Here is a 19,048-nt window from a genome sequence, read left to right as displayed (position 1 = left end):
CAGAAACTGGGCCATCCACCTGCTACTTGATTGTAAGTGAATGGAACTGAACTGGGAACTAAAGTACATTTGCTCCAAAAATTAGGAACTTTTTAAAATGCCACAATTGAAGCAGCCAGAAACATCTGCAAATCTCAAATCCATAATGATAAACATGATATAAAAAAAATTATAAAAGGTGCAAAAAATGCCAAAGACTGGATCATAAAAGGTGCAAATGCAATGTCTCTGGTACTATATTTTTTTAATAATCCCGCAGGAGCCTTTAATTTTACTATCATTACACAATTTTCAGCTTGTAAACCTCAACAATTCTCTCCACTGCCATAGCTTCCTGGCAGGTTACTGGTTAATAAGCCCATTGCTCCATGTTTATCTTCCGTCATACAGGAATGGTTTCCAGACCTCCAAGTCTCAAATCCCATAAGATTTCATGTAAAGCCGCGCTTTCCCCCTCAGATCTGCATGAAATGCAGCGCCCTTCCTGAGTTAATTACCTGCAAGGGATATAATGTAGAAATAAAAAAACAACTTGCCCACATGTCACTCCTTATTGCCCCTGCCATATGATTCTGGTGTATTATACACAGCCTCACTCTTTGTGCATTGATTACATTGAAACATTAAGAAATGTAATCTAGGATGTTTATGTTGTTCCCCTCCTTCTGTGGTCAGTCAAGGTTGTCTAGGGAAAAATAATAGCGGTCTTTCAAAAACAGCGCCACCCATGCCCACAGGTTGTATGCGGTATTGCAGAACCCATTCACTTCCAATGTGCCGAGTATAGCATTCAGGACAGGTGTGACATGGTTTCTACAAGAAAGCTGCCTTGTTTTTCTATAACCCTGGATATTTACGACCACATCAATTCCCGGATTCTGCTCCTAATTATCCCAAACTAGTAAGAGCGAATGGCTGGATCTCCCACAAGAAAGGGAGGAGATATGGAGGAGTCCAAAGTGGGCGAGGACTATAAACTGCGCGGACTGGAGGAAGTCTGGAGGGACCAGGACCAGGGAAGGTGGAAGGACGTGTGGGGAACAACGCAGCAGGTATGCGCACCAGATGGAGTTACGCTCCCAGTATGGACTGGCTTTACTCTCCGCAGTGTACTGGGAATCAGCTAAGGAATCCTTCATAACAGAAAAAAAAAGTTACATAAGAGTCCAGCTGTTTTTCAGATAAAGCATAGTGATGTAGCAGAGCTGAATACTTCATTAACCGTATTCACACTCTGTAACGTTGGAATTCTGCGCTGGTTCCCAGTATAGCATGATGTGACTGGAGAATAGAATTTTCTCCTGGTTAAGTATTATGTCCTAGTAGTCAGATTATGTTGGGAGTTGTGGTGTTTTATGTGTAGATTGTATTTTGGTCATCTTCGGGGTTGTAGTGTTCGATGCATAGAATATTATAGAAATACATTAAGGCTATGTGCACACGCTGCGAACTGGTCTGCGGATTTTTCCGCACTGATTTTAATAAATCCGCAGGGCAAAAACACTGCGTTTTTCCTGCGGATTTATTGTGGTTTTTGTGCGGATTCTACTGTGGTTTTACACCTGCGGTTTTTTAATATGGAGCAGGTGTCAAACCCGCTGCGGATTCCGCACAAAGAATTGACATGCTGCGGAAAAAAAACGCAGCGTTTCCGCGCGTTTTTTTCCGCAGCATGTGCACAGCGGTTTTTGTTTTCCATAGGTTAAAATTGTACTGTACACCGCATGGAAAACTGCTGTGGATCCGCAGCGTCAAAAACGCTGCAGATCCGCAGCAAAAACCGCAACGTGTGCACATGGCCTAAGACAATGTTGAGTTCTCGGGTCCTGTTGGGAGTTGTAGTGTTTGTATGGAGTATAATAGAACTGTATTATGGTCATGTCCAGAGATCAGTACACATTGCGGGTTGTAGCATTCAATGTATGCAGTATAATAGAACTACATTATGGTCATGCTGAGAGTACTAGTTTTCTATGTACCGAATGTAATAGACTTGTATTATGGTCATGTTGGGGGTTGTAGTGTTCCCTCAGTAGGCTATAACAGAATTGTATTAAGGGCATATTGGGGGTAGTAGTATACCCTCTATGACCTATAATAGAATTGTATTAAGGTCATATTGGGGGTTGTAGTATTCTATAAGTTTGCATATTATAATAGTATTTAGCTCTTTTCTAGTGATCACGTTGGGGGTTGTAGTGTTCCCTGTATAGTTGGTAAGGATATTGTATTGAAGTCCTGTCCAGTGGTCGGGCCGCCATTTTTGGAGGCGTTTCTTATGTACCTATACCTCCTGTCATGTGCGGTAGTGGTAACAAGAAGAACCAGCACAAGCAAGGGGCTTCATCTTGTTTTCCATGCTCTGTCCTCCTCTCCTCTATTTACCCCCGTGTCTTACCTCTTATAGTGTTACATAAGAAACATACTAGTCTCATGACTTCATCTTATGTCCTAATTCTTGCCTCCTTAGGTTCTTAGGGAGGTATGTGTCCATCTGTTTATGAGAAATCATTCTGTACATAGCGTGACTAGGAAAATGCAGGAAGGAGATTGAGAATGTTCTGAATGCTTTCATCATCCCGAGAACAGATGGGTTTTATCAGTTACTTTTCCCTCTCCATCATACTCTCTCCATGCTCTTCAGGATCCACACAGGTGGATCTAGTCCATTCCTACTCAAGACTTTGAATAAAAGGGATAGACAAAAGCTGAAGGACAACTATAAGTCCCAGGAAAACTTGACCTGCTTGACCTAGAAGTTGCACAACTTTCTGAAACTTCACAGTCATATCCTCCAAGACTCCCACCAGTCCTCTTTACTAAGAAGATCTTCAAAAGCCAAGACCACGAATCTGGACACCATACTTTAGTACTTGTTCCAGAAGCGTTATTGGTCTAAGTGGTGAACCCACCATGACCAAGTGATGCTCCTTCATCTACACCAAATGGTTTTAGGTCAGTCTAACAAATTATAATAACCTCTATTATTGTCCCTACAGTCTCAGGACCAGCCATGGAGAAGATCCTGCTATGTCTGTTGTTGATCTTCACAATAGGCTTGGCCTCTAAGCAAAAGCGAGAGCCATTAGAATGGGACTACCGATCAGAAGGTGAGATGTGGGACTCCTACAGTGATTAGTGATGATTGGACTGTGGTGGGGGTCAGTCAGCAATATAGGATGGAACACTCGGTGCTTGTTTTTAATTCATGGAAAATTGTTTCGGAGAAAGTTATTCCCTATACATAGAATGGGGACCCCCCATCAATCCTGAGATTGAGGCTCTGCAGTCCAGACTTGAATGAAGCTGAGGGGTGCCACTGCTCGGCCTCCGCTCCATTCATTGTCAATGGGACTGCCAGAAATAGTCGTGTACAGCGCTAGGCTTTCTCCGGCAGACACATAGATAATGAAGAGTGCTGATGTCTCAGTTGCTGTTGGATCCCCAGAAATGAATAAATTAATGGAACATCATGGCTGATCAGTCGGAGTGCCACGAGTTGGATTAAAACAGGTATTAATGGCCTTTTCTGACTAAAAGTACCCATATGAATCCAATATCTGTTGGTTGAATGCTTGTTTGGTTGACAGATGTCCCTCCTGACACTCTGATATACACATGTATGATCTGCTTGTTCAAGTGTGAATGTGTTCTTAACAGGGAGAAAGCCACTGCCAGACACCTAGAGGTTGCTTGTGGCAAAAGGGTAGGGCATAAAAATTTAACATGCCCGATACTTTCCTCTTTACTGATCTCTTCTGTCAAAGAAGAGTCATGAGGCCCTCATGCACATATGACGGATTGGCCGAAAATGGCAGGTTGGGCCAACCTCGTTCTTTAGGATAGGTCATTACCCATTCAGCGATTCCCTTATTTACCGGTGACGAGCAGAGGGTACACTCAGCCAGGCGTTTGCCGAGTACAGTAATTAAGGATCCTCATTTTGGAGGCTGGTAGAGTTCCAGTGATTGGACCACCATAGTGTACCCTAACTATACGGCATGGTGGAAATCCTCCTACAGACACCACCTTTCTAAATGTCCCATTAAGGCATGTTGACCTTTTATACCAGGCGCTCCGCCATGAAGATTTTTTTCCAACTGGTGACAGCTACGACCGCAGTGTACACATCATCTACAATGTGATGCAGTCTCGTGTGATGTGGGTTGCTGTTTTTAGTTCTGGGCATAGAACAGAAGTTTCTCACTTCTTTGATTCCACAGCGGAGAAAGTGAACATGCGAGGGTGCGCTAATCTAACCAATGTGTTGGACAACTGGAAATTTGCCATCCTGACACAGTTCAGAAACCTTCTTTTGTATGATCATCACACTGTACTGCCGGACTATGGGAGGTGAGAATCTCAGAGCCTACAGTTCTGCATGTCTACATCATCCACTTATTGTGGAGCTTTGTTTTTTTATTGTGTGGTCCTTTGTCTCTGGCTGGGAGGAAGCTAGCTGTATCAGAAACCTTCCATTCGACTAGCTACAATGGAGACTAGAAAGATTATGGTCGTAGAGATGAGCAAGTCTTTTTTGAAATTCAAATTTGCCAGATTCTTCAAGTTTTTCCCCAAAAATATGATTTACAGTAAATCAACTCAATGAAATTTGCAAGTACTGTAGAGCCTCGAATTGCTGCTAAAAGACCTGTAACAGCGAGGTCTCCTATGACTGTAATTAATACTTTTCAAGCTCTTTACTGCAAACTTAATGATTGCAGAGTGACCTCAACATCTATGGTTATGAATAAACTTTTGCACCGCAGTCCTGTTTTTCACATTATTTCTAATGTTTATGCAGTGTTTTAACCCCTTAGTGACCGAGCCAATTTTTACAAATCTGACCACTGTCACTTTGAGGTTATAGCTCTGGAACGCTTCCACAGATTCTGAGATTGGTTTTTTTCGTGACATATTGTACTTCATGTTAGTGGTACAATCTCTTTGATATGACTTGCTTTTATTTATGAAAAAAAAAAACTGAAATTTGACAAATTTAGAAAATTTTGCAATTTTCAAACTTTGAATTTTTGTGCCCTTAAATCAGAGAGTCGTGTCACACAAAATACTTAATAAATAACATTTCCCACATTTCAGCTTTACATCAGCACAATTTTAGAAACCAAATTTTTTTTTGTTAGGACGTTATAAGGGTTAAAAGTTGACCAGCGGTTTCTAATTTTTCCAACAAAATTCACAAAACCATTTTTTTTAGGGACCACCTCACATTTGAAGTCACTTTGAGGGGTCTATATGACAGAAGATACCCAAAAGTGACACCACTGTAAAAACTGCACCCTTCAAGGTGTACAAAACCACATTCAAGAAGTTTGTTAACCCTTCATGGGCTTCACTAGAACTAAAGCAGTGTAGAAGGAAAAAAATTAACATTTCACTTTTTTCACAAAAAATTTACGTTAGACCCAAACTTTTTTTATTTTCACAAGGGTATCAGGAGAAAATGGACCACAAAATTTGTTGTGCAATTTCTCCTGAGTATGCAGATACCCCGTAGGTGGGGGGGGGGGGGGGGAGCCACTGTTTGGGCCATGGCAGGGCTCAGAAGGGAGGGTGCACCGTTTGACTTTTTGAACTGAAAATTGGCAGCGCCATGTCTCGTTTGGAGACCCCATGATGTGCCTAAACAGTGGAAACCCCTCAATTCTAACTCCAACCCTAACACAGCCCTAAAACCAACCCCAACACCACAACCCTAACCCTATCCCCAACCCTAACCCCCCAAAATGGAAAAAAAATACATTTTTTTATTTTATTATTTTTACTTAACTAAGGGGGTGACAACGGGGGGTCTGATTTAGGGTTAGAAAAGCGTTAAACAGCGTCGCTGAGGAATAAGGCCACTTAACTGCCGCCGTTAAAAGGCGTATCGGTGGTCGTTAAGGGGTTAAAGCTTTCTTATCTTCATTGCTAAGGGTTAGAAAAAATAACACTTCCTTACTTTTTCAAGTAAGAGAACGGTGAGGATATAAAGGAAAGCAATATTGAATTGTGTGGATAAAACAAATCTTGTTTAATGTTAATTCAAAAATGATTACAAAAATGAAGAAAAGTAAGTTCATAGTACACAAAATTTAGTATTGTAGAAGAGAAACCAAGCATTCATTGGTCTTACATATGGTCTTGAGGCATGATGTGGTCCGTGTTGGAGATTCCCAAAGTATGAGAGATCTGACTGAACAGGAGTTGGGTCTGCTTATATACTATTTTGACCCATAGACTTACATTGGTTTCTATTTTTCCTGTCTCCTAACCACATATGGTGATCTGCCGCTATGTTCTTAGCCATGTTCATAGCCTCTACCATATTAGAAGAACACTAGTACCTTGCGGAATATGCATATTAGTTATTTTATACATTACCTCATTTTGAAATGCTTAAGCATATAGCTTGTGATCTTTAAAGAGCCATTTACTATCTCCAAATAGCCACATATTGACAGTTCTGACAAGAGCCCTATAGTTATGACAGAGAACAGATGTATCTAGCAAGATTCTCAAAATGGCTCAGTCACACACTAACGAGAATCTCTGCTTGCTTGTTAGACTCTGCATGTATTAAGTAATCATCTATATTTTTTATTATTGTTATATTAATATTTTACACTAAGCAATGATGTCCTCTCACAATCCAGACTCGCTATATAGCTGTTGCATTCCCTGCCTCTGGTTTTATACAGGCTATGATAGTCTCTCTTGATTGGCTGGGCTATACATTGTCCTTTCACACACACATCTGTACTGTTTATTCAGTTTTTCAAAACTTCCTCATCACTATTGCTAAGCTGTGATGTCCTATCACTATCCAGACTCACTATATCGCGGCTGAAGCATTCCCTGCCTCTGCTTTAATACAGGCTATGCTTGATTGGCTGGGCTATACAATGTCCGTTCACACACACACACACACACACACACACACACACACACACACACACACACACACACACACTATCTGTACTGTCTATTCACTGTTTTAAAGCTTCCTTATCTCTATTGCTTGTGACATCCTTCCACTATCCAGGCTTGCTATATAACAACTGCTGCATTCCCTGCCTATGGTTTTATACAGACTATGATAGTCCTCCTTGATTGGTTGTGCTATACTATGTGATGTGATGGCTGCTAGGCATTATGGAGAAGCCTGTACGGATGTACCTAACCTCATCTGAGTCTTCTCTGCCTCATGCAATCTTCTGCTTTGTGTAAAATAGTGTTGGCCATTTTTGGGGGATATTCCAGGAATTGAATGACAAATTGTTTGAATTCTTTAGGTTCAGCAAATTTACCCAAAATTCGACACCAATCGATTTGCTCATCTCTGTAAGATCTGATCCTTCAGTTAGGCCTCCACCAAATAAGATAGACCCCCAAGTTTGACTTCAACCATATAGATTGTTTCAAGCGCTTTCTAAATTGAACATGCCACTAGTAAAGCACCAAAGAGAACACAGTAACCGTTTTGGCTGGGTTTCTCCTTTTAAATGGCTTAAAAATAAATCAAATGTACCAGACCCAGAACCCTGTCCACAGTAGTGCCAACCAGCCAATGCCACTGAGGACCATTCAGAGCAGCCTCAGGGGTCCATGCACTCACAAGTTGGGCGCCTCTACCTTACTTTATGGATTTTGTGAAATTCATAACCAATATTTAATCATTTTGCCCTTCTCTTCCTTTTAGAATCAAGTCACTTTCCGAAGCTCTCGATGACTTGTATAAAGAGTTTAACGCTTTGAAGGAACGTCTCGGAGAGCTCACTACTAAATTTGATGGAGTGGAAGCCTTTGTTGACCAGATGAATGCTGGTCGGCACATGCCACCTGCCAGGCCACCTTCAGCAGTTGAAGACTCGTACTCTGTGCCAAGCCAAAGTGGTCAAACACGAAGAGTGAAAAAAGTGAAAGCACCTGTTAATCGGGTATAAAACCCAGTGATGGGGGATTGGAATTGGGAAAGGCATGGTGCGATTGCTGCCGAGCCGCGTTTCTCCTTCTCTGCTCGTACCTGACAGGTGGCCATGAATACAATGCTTAACAATCATAGTCTTCTGGATGTCAGGCAGTGAGCCCCTAGCAGATTTTAAAGAGGATCTGTCACTTAAATATGTAACATTTTGTTCATATCTGGTGTAAATTCAACTGTTCCCCTGAACCGGCATTGTTTCCATTTTTGTTTCTGCGTCTCTCCATTAATGGGATATGGCTTCTTCTTCTCTGTAAATTAATCTAGGTTTTTATACAAGTAGGTGTGGTCCTCAAGTAGACTCCATAGAGAAATTTACACCCCCTTAGCAAAAAAACAAACAAATCACAAGATTTTCATACCGGAAAGAAAGGATCATATCTCAGGAACAGAGAGGTGCAGGAACAAAAGAAAAACAATGCCAGATTCGGGAGAACAGCTGCATGTACACCAGGTATAACACTTACATATTTATAAAGAGTAGTAGGTCCTCTTTAAAGGGGAATTGACACTGAAATGAGGGCATAGAAGGACCAACAAGGCTTGGTAGGCTATAAATCAGGTCTATCCGTGTCTCTTACTGCCATATTACCCTCGAGTATATCGCATTTACCTGGATAATGCATATTCTTGTTGTACAATATAATCCTCTGTTGGGCAAGCCTTCTGTGATTGGGCCACTAGGGAGAGAGGGCGCAGTAGGAGAGTTCATACTGTCTATCTGGGACTCCTCTGTGTCCATTTTATCTGTAGAGCGACATATGGAGTGAAGGGTAACCCCCAGCATTGTTAGGACCGATACCTCTAAACAATGTTGAGTGGTCCCCTTTAATTATGACTTCCTGATCAGCGAGGTCACTTTCTGGTTTTATATTACAAACTTATGTAACGTGTACACATTTTTATAATAAATATATTCTATACATGTGTCTGCTGCACTTGCCTTTCAAAGCCGTTTTCATCTACATATTACTTGTCCATGAGTTCTTAAAATTCTGCATTTTGACATTCTTCAATTATTCCTGCTGGAAATATATGGCTCCTCAGGGAGAAGGAAAACAAGTACAGTGTGTTTTTTTTTTTTCTTTACAATAACTTTTAGCTGGGAATATTCATTTACTGAACGGGAACAATCTCTTTAATATAACACCACCATATAATGAACAAAAAATAGAGCCATACTTTGTTCATGTACTGCTGCTACATACTGAACAAAAAATAGAGCCATACTGTGTTCATATAATACTATAATACTGCCACATAGTGATCAAATAATAGAGCCATACTGTGTTCATATAATACTGCCACATAGTGATCAAATAATAGAGCCATACTGTGTTCATATAATACTGCCACATAGTGATCAAGTAAAAGAGCCATACTGTGTTCATATACTACTGCCACATAGTGATCAAGTAAAAGAGCCATACTGTGTTCATATACTACTGCCACATAGTGATCAAGTAATAGAGCCATACTGTGTTCATATACTACTGCCACATAGTGATCAAGTAATAGAGCCATACTGTGTTCATATAATACTGCCACAGTGATCAAGTAATAGAGCCATACTGTGTGCATATACTACTGCCACATAGTGATCAAATAATAGAGCCATACTGTGTGCGTATAATATTGCCATGCATTGATCAAATAATAGAACCTTACTGTATTAAAGAATTTGTTCCCTTTCAGTAAATATCACCAGTCCACTGGCAAGTCTCGTCACTGCTCCTGCTGTCTGGCATTGGCTGTGGCGGTGACGTTGCGTTGACAGCCAATCACTGAGCTCATCAGCTCTGAAGGGAGCACTGTCTACATGCTACTGAGCTCACTTCCTAGCTGTCGTCAACACCACAGGTAATGCCAGCAACCAGAAGTAGTGGCGGAGACTCAGTGCTGGACCTAGGGAAAGTGAGTACAGCGCTGTTTTTTTTTAAGTATAATAACCTACAGTCCGAGACATTCATTTACTGACAGAGAACAACCCTTCTAACATAAGTCACATAGTGCTGGATTTAGAGAACAATGCTATGTTCATATAATACCACCATATAGTGATCAAATAATAGAACCATATTGTGCTCACATAATGTCCCGACGTGAAAGACAGGTCAAGTGAATACCATGGTTTATATCTCATGCTAATGGCACCCAAGCACCTGTGACAGGACCAAATTGTGATGACTGGGTGAGGCTATCTCCAAAACAGCAGGTCTTGTGGGGAGTTCCCAGTATACGGCAGGTCTCGTGGGGAGTTCCCGGTATACGGCAGGTCTCGTGGGGAGTTCCCGGTATACGGCAGGTCTCGTGGGGTGCTATCGGTATACGGCGGATCTCGTGGGGTGTTGTCAGTACACGGCGGGTCTCATGGGGTGTTGTCGGTACACGGCGGGTCTCGTGGGGTGTTGTCGGTACACGGCGGGTCTCGTGGGGTGTTGTCAGTATATGGCGGGTCTCTTGGGGTGTTGTCGGTACACGGCGGGTCTCGTGGGGTGTTGTCAGTATATGGCGGGTCTCTTGGGGTGTTGTCGGTACATGGCGGGTCTCGTGGGTTGTTGTCTGTACATGGCGGGTCTCGTCGGTACACGGCGGGTCTCGTGGGGTGTTGTCAGTATATGGCGGGTCTCTTGGGGTGTTGTCGGTACATGGCGGGTCTCGTGGGTTGTTGTCTGTACATGGCGGGTCTCGTCGGTACACGGCGGGTCTCGTGGGGTGTTGTTACACGGCGGGTCTCGTGGGGTGTTGTCGGTACACGGCGGGTCTCGTCGGTACACGGCGAGTCTCGCGGGTTGTCTGTATACGGCGGGTCTCGCGGGGTGTTGTCGGTATACGGCGGGTCTCGCGGGGTGTTGTCGGTATACGGCGGGTCTCGCGGGGTGTTGGTATACGGCGGGTCTCGCGGGGTGTTGTCGGTACACGGCGGGTCTCGCGGGGTGTTGTCGGTACACGGCGGGTCTCGCGGGGTGTTGTCGGTACACGGCGGGTCTCGCGGGGTGTTGTCGGTACACGGCGGGTCTCGCGGGGTGTTGTCGGTATACGGCGGGTCTCGCGGGGTGTTGTCGGTAGACGGCGGGTCTCGCGGGGTGTTGTCGGTACACGGCGGGTCTCGCGGGGTGTTGTCGGTACACGGCGGGTCTCGCGGGGTGTTGTCGGTACACGGCGGGTCTCGCGGGGTGTTGTCGGTACACGGCGGGTCTCGCGGGGTGTTGTCGGTACACGGCGGGTCTCGCGGGGTGTTGTCGGTATACGGCGGGTCTCGCGGGGTGTTGTCGGTACACGGCGGGTCTCGCGGGGTGTTGTCGGTACACGGCGGGTCTCGCGGGGTGTTGTCGGTACACGGCGGGTCTCGCGGGGTGTTGTCGGTACACGGCGGGTCTCGCGGGGTGTTGTCGGTAAACGGCGGGTCTCGCGGGGTGTTGTCGGTATACGGCGGGTCTCGCGGGGTGTTGTCGGTACGCGGCAGCTGCGGGAAGTTACATATGGAATTTAAGTGGCATATGGCAATAATTTGCTTGGAAATTGTGCCTTTTTTTTTTTTTTTGCCTCATTTCATAGGGGGACAACAAACAAGTTGTTTCGCATTCACTGAAATGTTTTCCGGATACACATCCTGTTCCTGAGGGGTAAACTGTACAATGACTGTCATTAAAATACTTTCCTGTCCCTTAATTTGTACTTCGTTTCTTCTACTTTTATAAGTAATTGTTGCTAGTGAACTACAAGTTCCAGCAATCGCTCCCCTGCATTGCGGAACTCACAGGCCCCTTCAGTTAATCTGCATGTACTCCTGGCACCCTAACCCCCCGCACCCTGTCACTCAGTGCTCATTAGCATATAACCCTCCCCTTCTCGGCGCATGTACTTGCGTAGCGGGCGTGGTCTATGCCCCGTTATCCAATGAGCGCAGCTCTGAAGATCCGGTCAGTATGGCGGGCTTTTCCTCTCTGAGGTGAAGTTGGCTGTGTAGATTAGAAGCCACAGTTGTCATGGTAACTGGAGACCGGCGGGCGGGAAATGGAGCGAGATCTCTATTATTTGCGATTATTGGATGTTACTGAAGGGCAGTGGGAAATATCCTGTCGGCAGCGGCGCCCTGAGCGTCATATACCCGTCTGCTGGGGAAGGTGACTAGTTAGTGAAGTGACTCCATTTCTCAATTCCTGAGGTAAAAATGTGGATACAGGGGGGTTATTCATGTAGCTGTGTGGGAGGACGTGCCAGCCTTTAATGTGGGTGACAACTGGGATTCTCTATACATGTCCATAGAACAATGGTCGAGCACATTGCGATTACCTACCCTGCTTTACCACAGTGTTTACCATTGCCCTTCGCCCCCTAGTGTATAACATCCGGTGTCTAATGCCCCCTGCAGGTGTATGAAATTTGGATCCTCGCCCCCCCCAACCCCCTTCTCTGTATAACAACCAATTCCCAGTGAGTGTATATCCTCCGGGCCCCCCACCTCAGCCCCTCTTCCCAATTTTCCCCAGTGTATATTGTCCGGCCCACGCCTCTCCCCCCTTCTTTGTATAACATCCAGCCCCTCTTCCCCCAGTGTATGTCCTCCGCCTCTCCCCCATGTATAATATTTGGACCCTCACCCCTTCGGTGTATAACATCCAGCCCCTCTTCTCTCTTGTATAACATCAGAACTCTCGCCCCCCCCCCATCCAGATGCTCGCACCCTCCCTGGTATATAACGTCGGGCCCCTCGCCCCCTCCCCTGGTGTATAACATCCAGACACTCGCACCCCCCCGGTGTATAACATTCAGCTTTTTGTGCCCCTCCTGTGTATAGCCTCCGGCCCCCCACTATGCCATCCTTTAATATGAGACAGAAGGGTTGGTGGTAAAGAGCTCACTGATACTAATGCGGTCCTGTAATAGCCACCGGGGTAACAAGTCCGTTCATGACATTTCTAACATCTTCCCCATCACCTGTGTGAGATATTATTGAAAAGTGGAACTGCACCAACTCAGCCACAAAGTGGAAATCCTATAACATTACAGAGTGGGGTCACAGAGTGCTGAGAGGGCAGAAAAGTCACCAATTCTCTGCTGACTCCATATTTTCAGACACCAGACCTCCCCTGGTATATTATCAGCACAAACACTGTGCCCCGGCCGGGAGCTTCAAGGCCGAGCAGCTGCAAGCAGCCTTACATCACCAAGCACAATGCCGAGCGTCAGATGCAGTGGTGTAAAGCCTCCTCCATTGTACTCTGGAGGACACATGTTCTGTACAGTGATGGACTACACTTCTCTATGTGGCATCTGATGAGACGGGTCTGGGTTTGGTGAATGCCAAGAGGACGTTATCCCCCTGACTGCAGTAATTTCTGTGAAAGGTGGTCCTACAAAGTATTGACTCGGGCTGAATACAAATGCACCTCACAGTTTTTCAGATCTATATTTTTTAAATAATTCAAAATCCCATGTACCATTTTCTTTATACTTCATGATGTACAATAACAAATTGTATTGTGGTACCGTGTTAGCCAGAAAAATCAATGTGAATATTTTTCTGCCCAATGATGACAGAAGTATTCTTGGAGTGATACCTTTATTGGCTAACCAGAAAATAATATGTTTGCAAGCTTTCAGAGCACAGTGGCTCCTTCTTCAGGCAAGATTACAAATAGATTAATAAGAAAAAGGCACAACATTTAAAGAATGTTACAGGACATTTGTTAGGGGGTGGAAAGTTTGATGAGTCCATAGATCAGCCAAGGTAATCAAATTAGGCATTTTCTTACAAATGGAGAGGAGGTGGGAATAATGTTCTTAGTTATCTGGAGTCTGTCTGGTGGAGGTGTGAATTGTATCCATGTAGTGACTCATAAATCCAGGTGTTAAATTGAGTCCTAGTGTCAACGAATTAAACATATTCATTAGTTTGTATTCCCAAATTTTTCTTTCCCTGTGGTCCTTAAAATTACCTTTTAAGGGTACTGTCACACAGTCACACTTTGATCGCTACGACGGTACGATCCGTGACGTTCCAGCGATATCCATACGATATCGCTGTGTCTGACACGCAGCAGCGATCAGGGATCCTGCTGAGAATCGTACGTCGTAGCAGATCGTATGGAACTTTCTTTCGTCGCTTGATCACCCGCTGACATCGCTGGATCGTTGTGTGTGACAGCGATCCAGCGATGTGTTCGCTTGTAACCAGGGTAAACATCGGGTAACTAAGCGCAGGGCCGCGCTTAGTAACCCGATGTTTACCCTGGTTACCAGCGTAAACGTAAAAAAAACAAACAGTACATACTTACATTCCGGTGTCTGTCCTCCGGCGTCTCAGCTTCTCTGCACTGTGAGCGCCGGCCAGCCAGAAAGCGAGCACAGCGGTGACGTCTGACGTCACCGCTGTGCTTTCCGGCCGCCGTGCTTACACAGTGCAGAGAAGCTGAGACGCCGGGGGACAGACACCGGAATGTAAGTATGTACTGTTTGGTTTTTTTACGTTTACGCTGGTAACCAGGGTAAACATCGGGTTACTAAGCGCGGCCCTGCGCTTAGTAACCCGATGTTTACCCGGGGACTTCAGCATCGCTCCAGCGCCGTGATTGCAACGTGTGACCGCAGTCTACGACGCTGGAGCGATAATCATACGACGCTGCGACGTGACGGATCGTGCCGTCGTAGCGATCAAGATGGCACTGTGTGACGGTACCCTAAGCCTTGTTCACACCATCCTTTTTTGTCTGCGGATTTTTCAGGTCCTGATTTGAGTAAACCCGCAGTGCAAAACCGCGGTGGATTTCCCTGCGGTTTTCTGTGCGGTTTCTCCTGCGGATTCCACTGCGGGTTTCCAACTGCACTTTCCTATTGGTGCAGGTGGAAAACAGTTGCGGAATCCGCAGAAAGAAGTGACATGCTACTTCTTTTTTTCCGCAGAAAATCAGCGCGGATTTTCTGGCAGAAAAAAGGAAAGTGGGCACAGCGGATTTGGTTTTCCATAGGGTAACATTGTACTGTACCCTGCATGGAAAACGTCTGCGGATCCGCAGCTGCAAATCCGCTGCAGATCCGCAGCAAAAACCGCAGCGTGTGAACATAGCCTTAGTATTAAGACTTTTAAGTCTGTCGCACTGTGTCCAGGTCCAGAGAAATGTTTTCCCACCGGTGTGTCCATTTCATTCTTGATTGTGTGTCTGTGTAGATTCATCCTAGTTTGTAATTTTTGCATGGTTTCCCCAATATAGATACTTCCAGGGCACCTCGTGCATTGTATCATGTACACCACGTTAGAGGATGTACAAGAAAAGGAATCCATAACCTTATAGTCCTGATTTGTGTTTGGTACACGGACTATGTCTGTTGTTAATATGTGGGGACATGTCTTGCATTTTTTATTGTTACAGGGGAATGTGCCAGTCACTGATGGTGATGAGAGGACACTTCTGACAAGCAGATTCCTTAAAGGAAAGGTGCCGCATTTTATTTTTTGTATTAAAAATGATTGTTTATATAAACAATTATTTTTAATACAAATTTACATTTTTTAACTTCAACATTTTTTTTATTATTAATTTTTTTTTCAGCCACTGGGCGCCGCCATTTTGCTTTGCAGGAGTGTAAAGGTACCGTCACACTAGGCGATATCGCCAGCGATCCGTGACGTTGCAGCGACATGGATAGCGATATCGCTGTATTTGACACGCAGCAGCGATCTGGATCCCGCTGTGAAATTGCTGGTCGCTGCTAGAAGGTCTGCACTTTATTTGGTCGCTAGGTCGCCGTGTATCGCCGTGTTTGACAGCAAAAGCAAGGATACCAGCGATATTTTACACTGGTAACCAGGGTAAACATCGGGTTACTAAGCGCAGGGCCGCGCTTAGTAACCCGATGTTTACCCTGGTTACCAGCGTAAAAGTTAAAAAAACAAACAGCACATACTCACCAGCGCGTCCCCCAGCCTCTGCTTCCTGACACTGACTGAGCGCCGGCCCTAAACTGAAAGTGAAAGCACAGCGGTGACGTCACCGCTGTGCTGTTAGGGCCGGCGCTCAGTCAGTGTCAGGAAGCAGAGGCTGGGGGACGCGCTGGTGAGTATGTGCTGTTTGTTTTTTTAACTTTTACGCTGGTAACCAGGGTAAACATCGGGTTACTAAGCGCGGCCCTGCGCTTAGCAACCCGATGCTTACCCTGGTTATCCGGGGACCTCGGCATTGTTGGTCGCTGGAGAGCGGTCTGTGTGACAGCTCTCCAGCGACCAAACAGCGACGCTGCAGCGATCGGGATCGCTGTCGCTATCGCTGCAGCGTCGCTTAATGTGACGGTACCTTATGTGTAGCTGCACGGCACTTTCACTCTGCATTTACGGCAGCCCAGGGCATAGAGATCTGCAGTCGGGAGCCGACTCTATACCTACCATTATAAGCTAGTCCCTGCTGTGTCTGGCCACGCCCCCTAAGCAGTCCACAGCACGGCAGAGGCAGGAGACCAGAGCCATCTTCCTGGAGCTCACACTGCAGCTGTGAGCTCCAGCTTACCAGGATAATCACAGGAGCCCTGCAGTCATAGGAGGAGGAGACCAAGGACGGGAGGGAGAAGGACTCAGCCGGGAGCCGTGAAGTAAGTATCAGTGGGGAGGGGGAGAGGGAATCTAATCCTCTCCTTTGTGGTGCTGACTGAGCAGTTATCTCCTCCCATGTGTGTTACTGTGCTGTGTATCTACTCCTCTCCTGTGTGATACTGTTTGCTTAGCCATGCATCTAATCATCTCCTGTGTGATACTAACTGAGCTGTGTATCTAATCCTCTCCTGTGTGATACTGTGTGCTGAGCCATGCATCTAATCCTATACTGTGTGATACTATGCTGAGCCGTGTATCTAATCCTATCCTGTGTGATACTTTCTGCTGCGCGAGTATCTAATCCTATCCTGTGTGATACTTTCTGCTGCGCGTGTATCTAATCCTCTCCTGTGTGATACTATGTTGAGCCGTGTATCTAATCCTCTCCTGTGTCATACTGTCTGCTGAGCCGTGTATCTAATCCTATCCTGTATGATACTGTCTGCTGCGCCGTGTATCTAATCCTATCCTGTGTGATACTTTCTGCTGCGCGTGTATCTAATCCTCTCCTGTGTGATACTATGTTGAGCCGTGTATCTAATCCTCTCCTGTGTCATACTGTCTGCTGAGCCGTGTATCTAATCCTATCCTGTATGACAGTGTTTTTCAACCAGTGTGCCGCGGCACACTAGTGTGCCGCGACACATGGTCGGGTGTGCCGCGGGGAACGGGAGTCAGCTGTTCTCTGTGCCGACTGTCAAGCTGACAGCCGGCACAGAGAAGCTGCAGCGCGCCGGCTCCCGGAGATCAATTGTACTCGCAGACATCTACCAGCTGCGAGTACAATTGAGGCTCTGACTGCCGGGTCAGAGCGACGCCAGCAGCGTGATCAAGTCATGTGATCACGCTGCTGACGTCACTATCCGGCGCGCAGGAGAAAGAAGAGACTTGGTGGTAAGTGCTCCTGTGCTGTGGAGCTGAAGACACCGAAGATTCAGCGTGGGGTGGGTTTATGGGGAGTATGTGGGGGGATTTATTAAGTGTGTGGGGGGATTCAGTGTGTGGGGGGATTTATTCAGTGTGTGGGGGGATTTATTCATTGTGTGTGGGGGATTTATTCAGTGTGTACGTGGGGGGGGGGCTGGAATTTATTTAGCATGTGTGGGGCAGGGTGCATTTATTCTGTGGAAGGGGATGGATTTATTCTATCGGAAGGGCAGTGGATATATTCTGTGGGGGTGAGTGGGGAGATGGGGGTGGACACAGTAGCGAGGGGAAAAATGTGTGCTGACAGTACTGGGAGCAACGGTGATGGGATGTGTGAGGACAGTATGGGGAGTTGGGGGAATGTGTGAGGGGGGAATGTGTGAGGAGGAAATATGGAGAGAGCAAAGGGGTATGTTAGCAGGGGGGGGATGTACAGGAGGAGGCTATTAGAAATGTGTGCAGACAGTATGGGGGGATGAAAGTGTGAGTGGACACATAATAGATACTGAGTAGTGTGAGGGTAACAGCCAGGAGGAGACAGTATGCCAAGTAGGAGGAGTGTAATGAAGGGGCACAGTAGAGAGACTGGGCTCTCTATGAGGGACACCGTATGAGAAGGCAGTGTGAAGTATGGAAAAGAGAGAGAGGGTAGTGTGGATGGCACTTACCATAAGAGGGACAGTGAGGGTCATATTATGTGCTGGGAATAAAGTGAGGGGCAATTATTTACTCAGAGGCTCAGCCTAGGGCAGATATTGTTATTCCGGAGCATTATAATAACACTGCTATCTTTAAGGGTGTTGTGTCGGGATGTGCTGCAGAAGACAGGAGAAGATGGAAGTCTGCAGAAACGAGCTCTGCCGGTGGATGAGAAGAGTCATCATGGCATCTGGACAAGGTGAAGATGAAAAGAAAGAGGCGACTCCACAAACAACGTCATCTATCAGGTACCTGGATGTAAATGTGTTTTTTTTGTGATACTAATTCTCATTTTTATTTGTTAGGAACATTAAAGGGGATGTCCAAGGTTGTGATGAGTCTGCAGTCATACTATGTGACTGCAGACTTCTGAATTCTCACAGTGCACACTGCTATCATAATTCTCTGATGTTGGTGATTTACATACATGCGGTCACGTGCTGACTAGACATGTGTGGCCTCATTCAATGAAAATGAATTGACTGAGGCCGGACACGTCTAGTTAGAATGTGACCAGAAGTATCCAAATCACATACTTGTGCTGTCATGACCGTCCACTCTGGCCACCGGCAAGGGAGAATCCTGAAAGTGTGCAGTGCTTGCGCTGTGAGAATTCAAAAGCCTGCAGTCACATAGAATGACTGCAGACTTTCATCTCAAACCTGGACGCACCATTTTGTGCCATTTTGGTTGGTGGTGTGCCTCGATTTTTTAAGTATAAAAAATGTGCCGCGGCTCAAAAAAGGTTGAAAATCACTGCTGTATGATACTGTCTGCTGAGCCGTGTACCTAATCCTATCCTGTGTGATACTGTGTGCTGAGCCATGCATCTAATCCTATACTGTGTGATA

General features: G+C 45.6%; 2 protein-coding genes across 5 annotated transcripts in view; both read left to right on the top strand.

Moving 5' to 3' along the window:
• The first annotated feature begins 962 nt into the window (after nucleotides 1–962).
• Nucleotides 963–8,922, top strand: LOC143766035 (uncharacterized). Its single transcript, XM_077253382.1, has 4 exons — nucleotides 963–1,052; nucleotides 3,000–3,110; nucleotides 4,224–4,353; nucleotides 7,703–8,922. The coding sequence occupies exons 2-4, from the start codon at nucleotides 3,014–3,016 to the stop codon at nucleotides 7,944–7,946; spliced, it is 471 nt and encodes a 156-aa protein (XP_077109497.1). The 5' UTR covers nucleotides 963–1,052; nucleotides 3,000–3,013; the 3' UTR covers nucleotides 7,947–8,922.
• Nucleotides 8,923–11,903: 2,981 nt separating this feature from the next.
• Nucleotides 11,904–19,048, top strand: part of FAAP100 (FA core complex associated protein 100) — a 73,495-nt gene continuing 66,350 nt past the window's right edge. For 2 of the 4 annotated variants that reach the window (XM_077253381.1, XM_077253379.1), the window contains exon 1: nucleotides 18,295–18,445. The gene's annotated coding sequence lies outside the window, so the exon portion shown is untranslated. Of the gene's footprint in view, nucleotides 12,153–18,294; nucleotides 18,446–19,048 lie in introns of those variants that run through there. The other 2 variants (XM_077253380.1, XM_077253378.1) reach the window with 2 other exon arrangements.

Source organism: Ranitomeya variabilis, chromosome 4 (genome assembly GCF_051348905.1).
Source record: "Ranitomeya variabilis isolate aRanVar5 chromosome 4, aRanVar5.hap1, whole genome shotgun sequence".
Classification (NCBI taxonomy): domain Eukaryota; kingdom Metazoa; phylum Chordata; class Amphibia; order Anura; family Dendrobatidae; genus Ranitomeya; species Ranitomeya variabilis.
Note: the sequence above shows the minus strand (reverse complement) of the source record. Positions and strands in the feature narration are given on the sequence as shown.

Coding starts and splice junctions, on each gene's coding strand:
- LOC143766035 (XM_077253382.1), top strand. CDS start 3,014: ATGGAGAAGATCCTGCTATGTCTGTTGTTGATCTTCACAATAGGCTTG. Junction 3,111..4,223: donor ATGGGACTACCGATCAGAAG/GTGAGATGTGGG, acceptor TTGATTCCACAG/CGGAGAAAGTGAACATGCGA. Junction 4,354..7,702: donor GTACTGCCGGACTATGGGAG/GTGAGAATCTCA, acceptor TCTTCCTTTTAG/AATCAAGTCACTTTCCGAAG.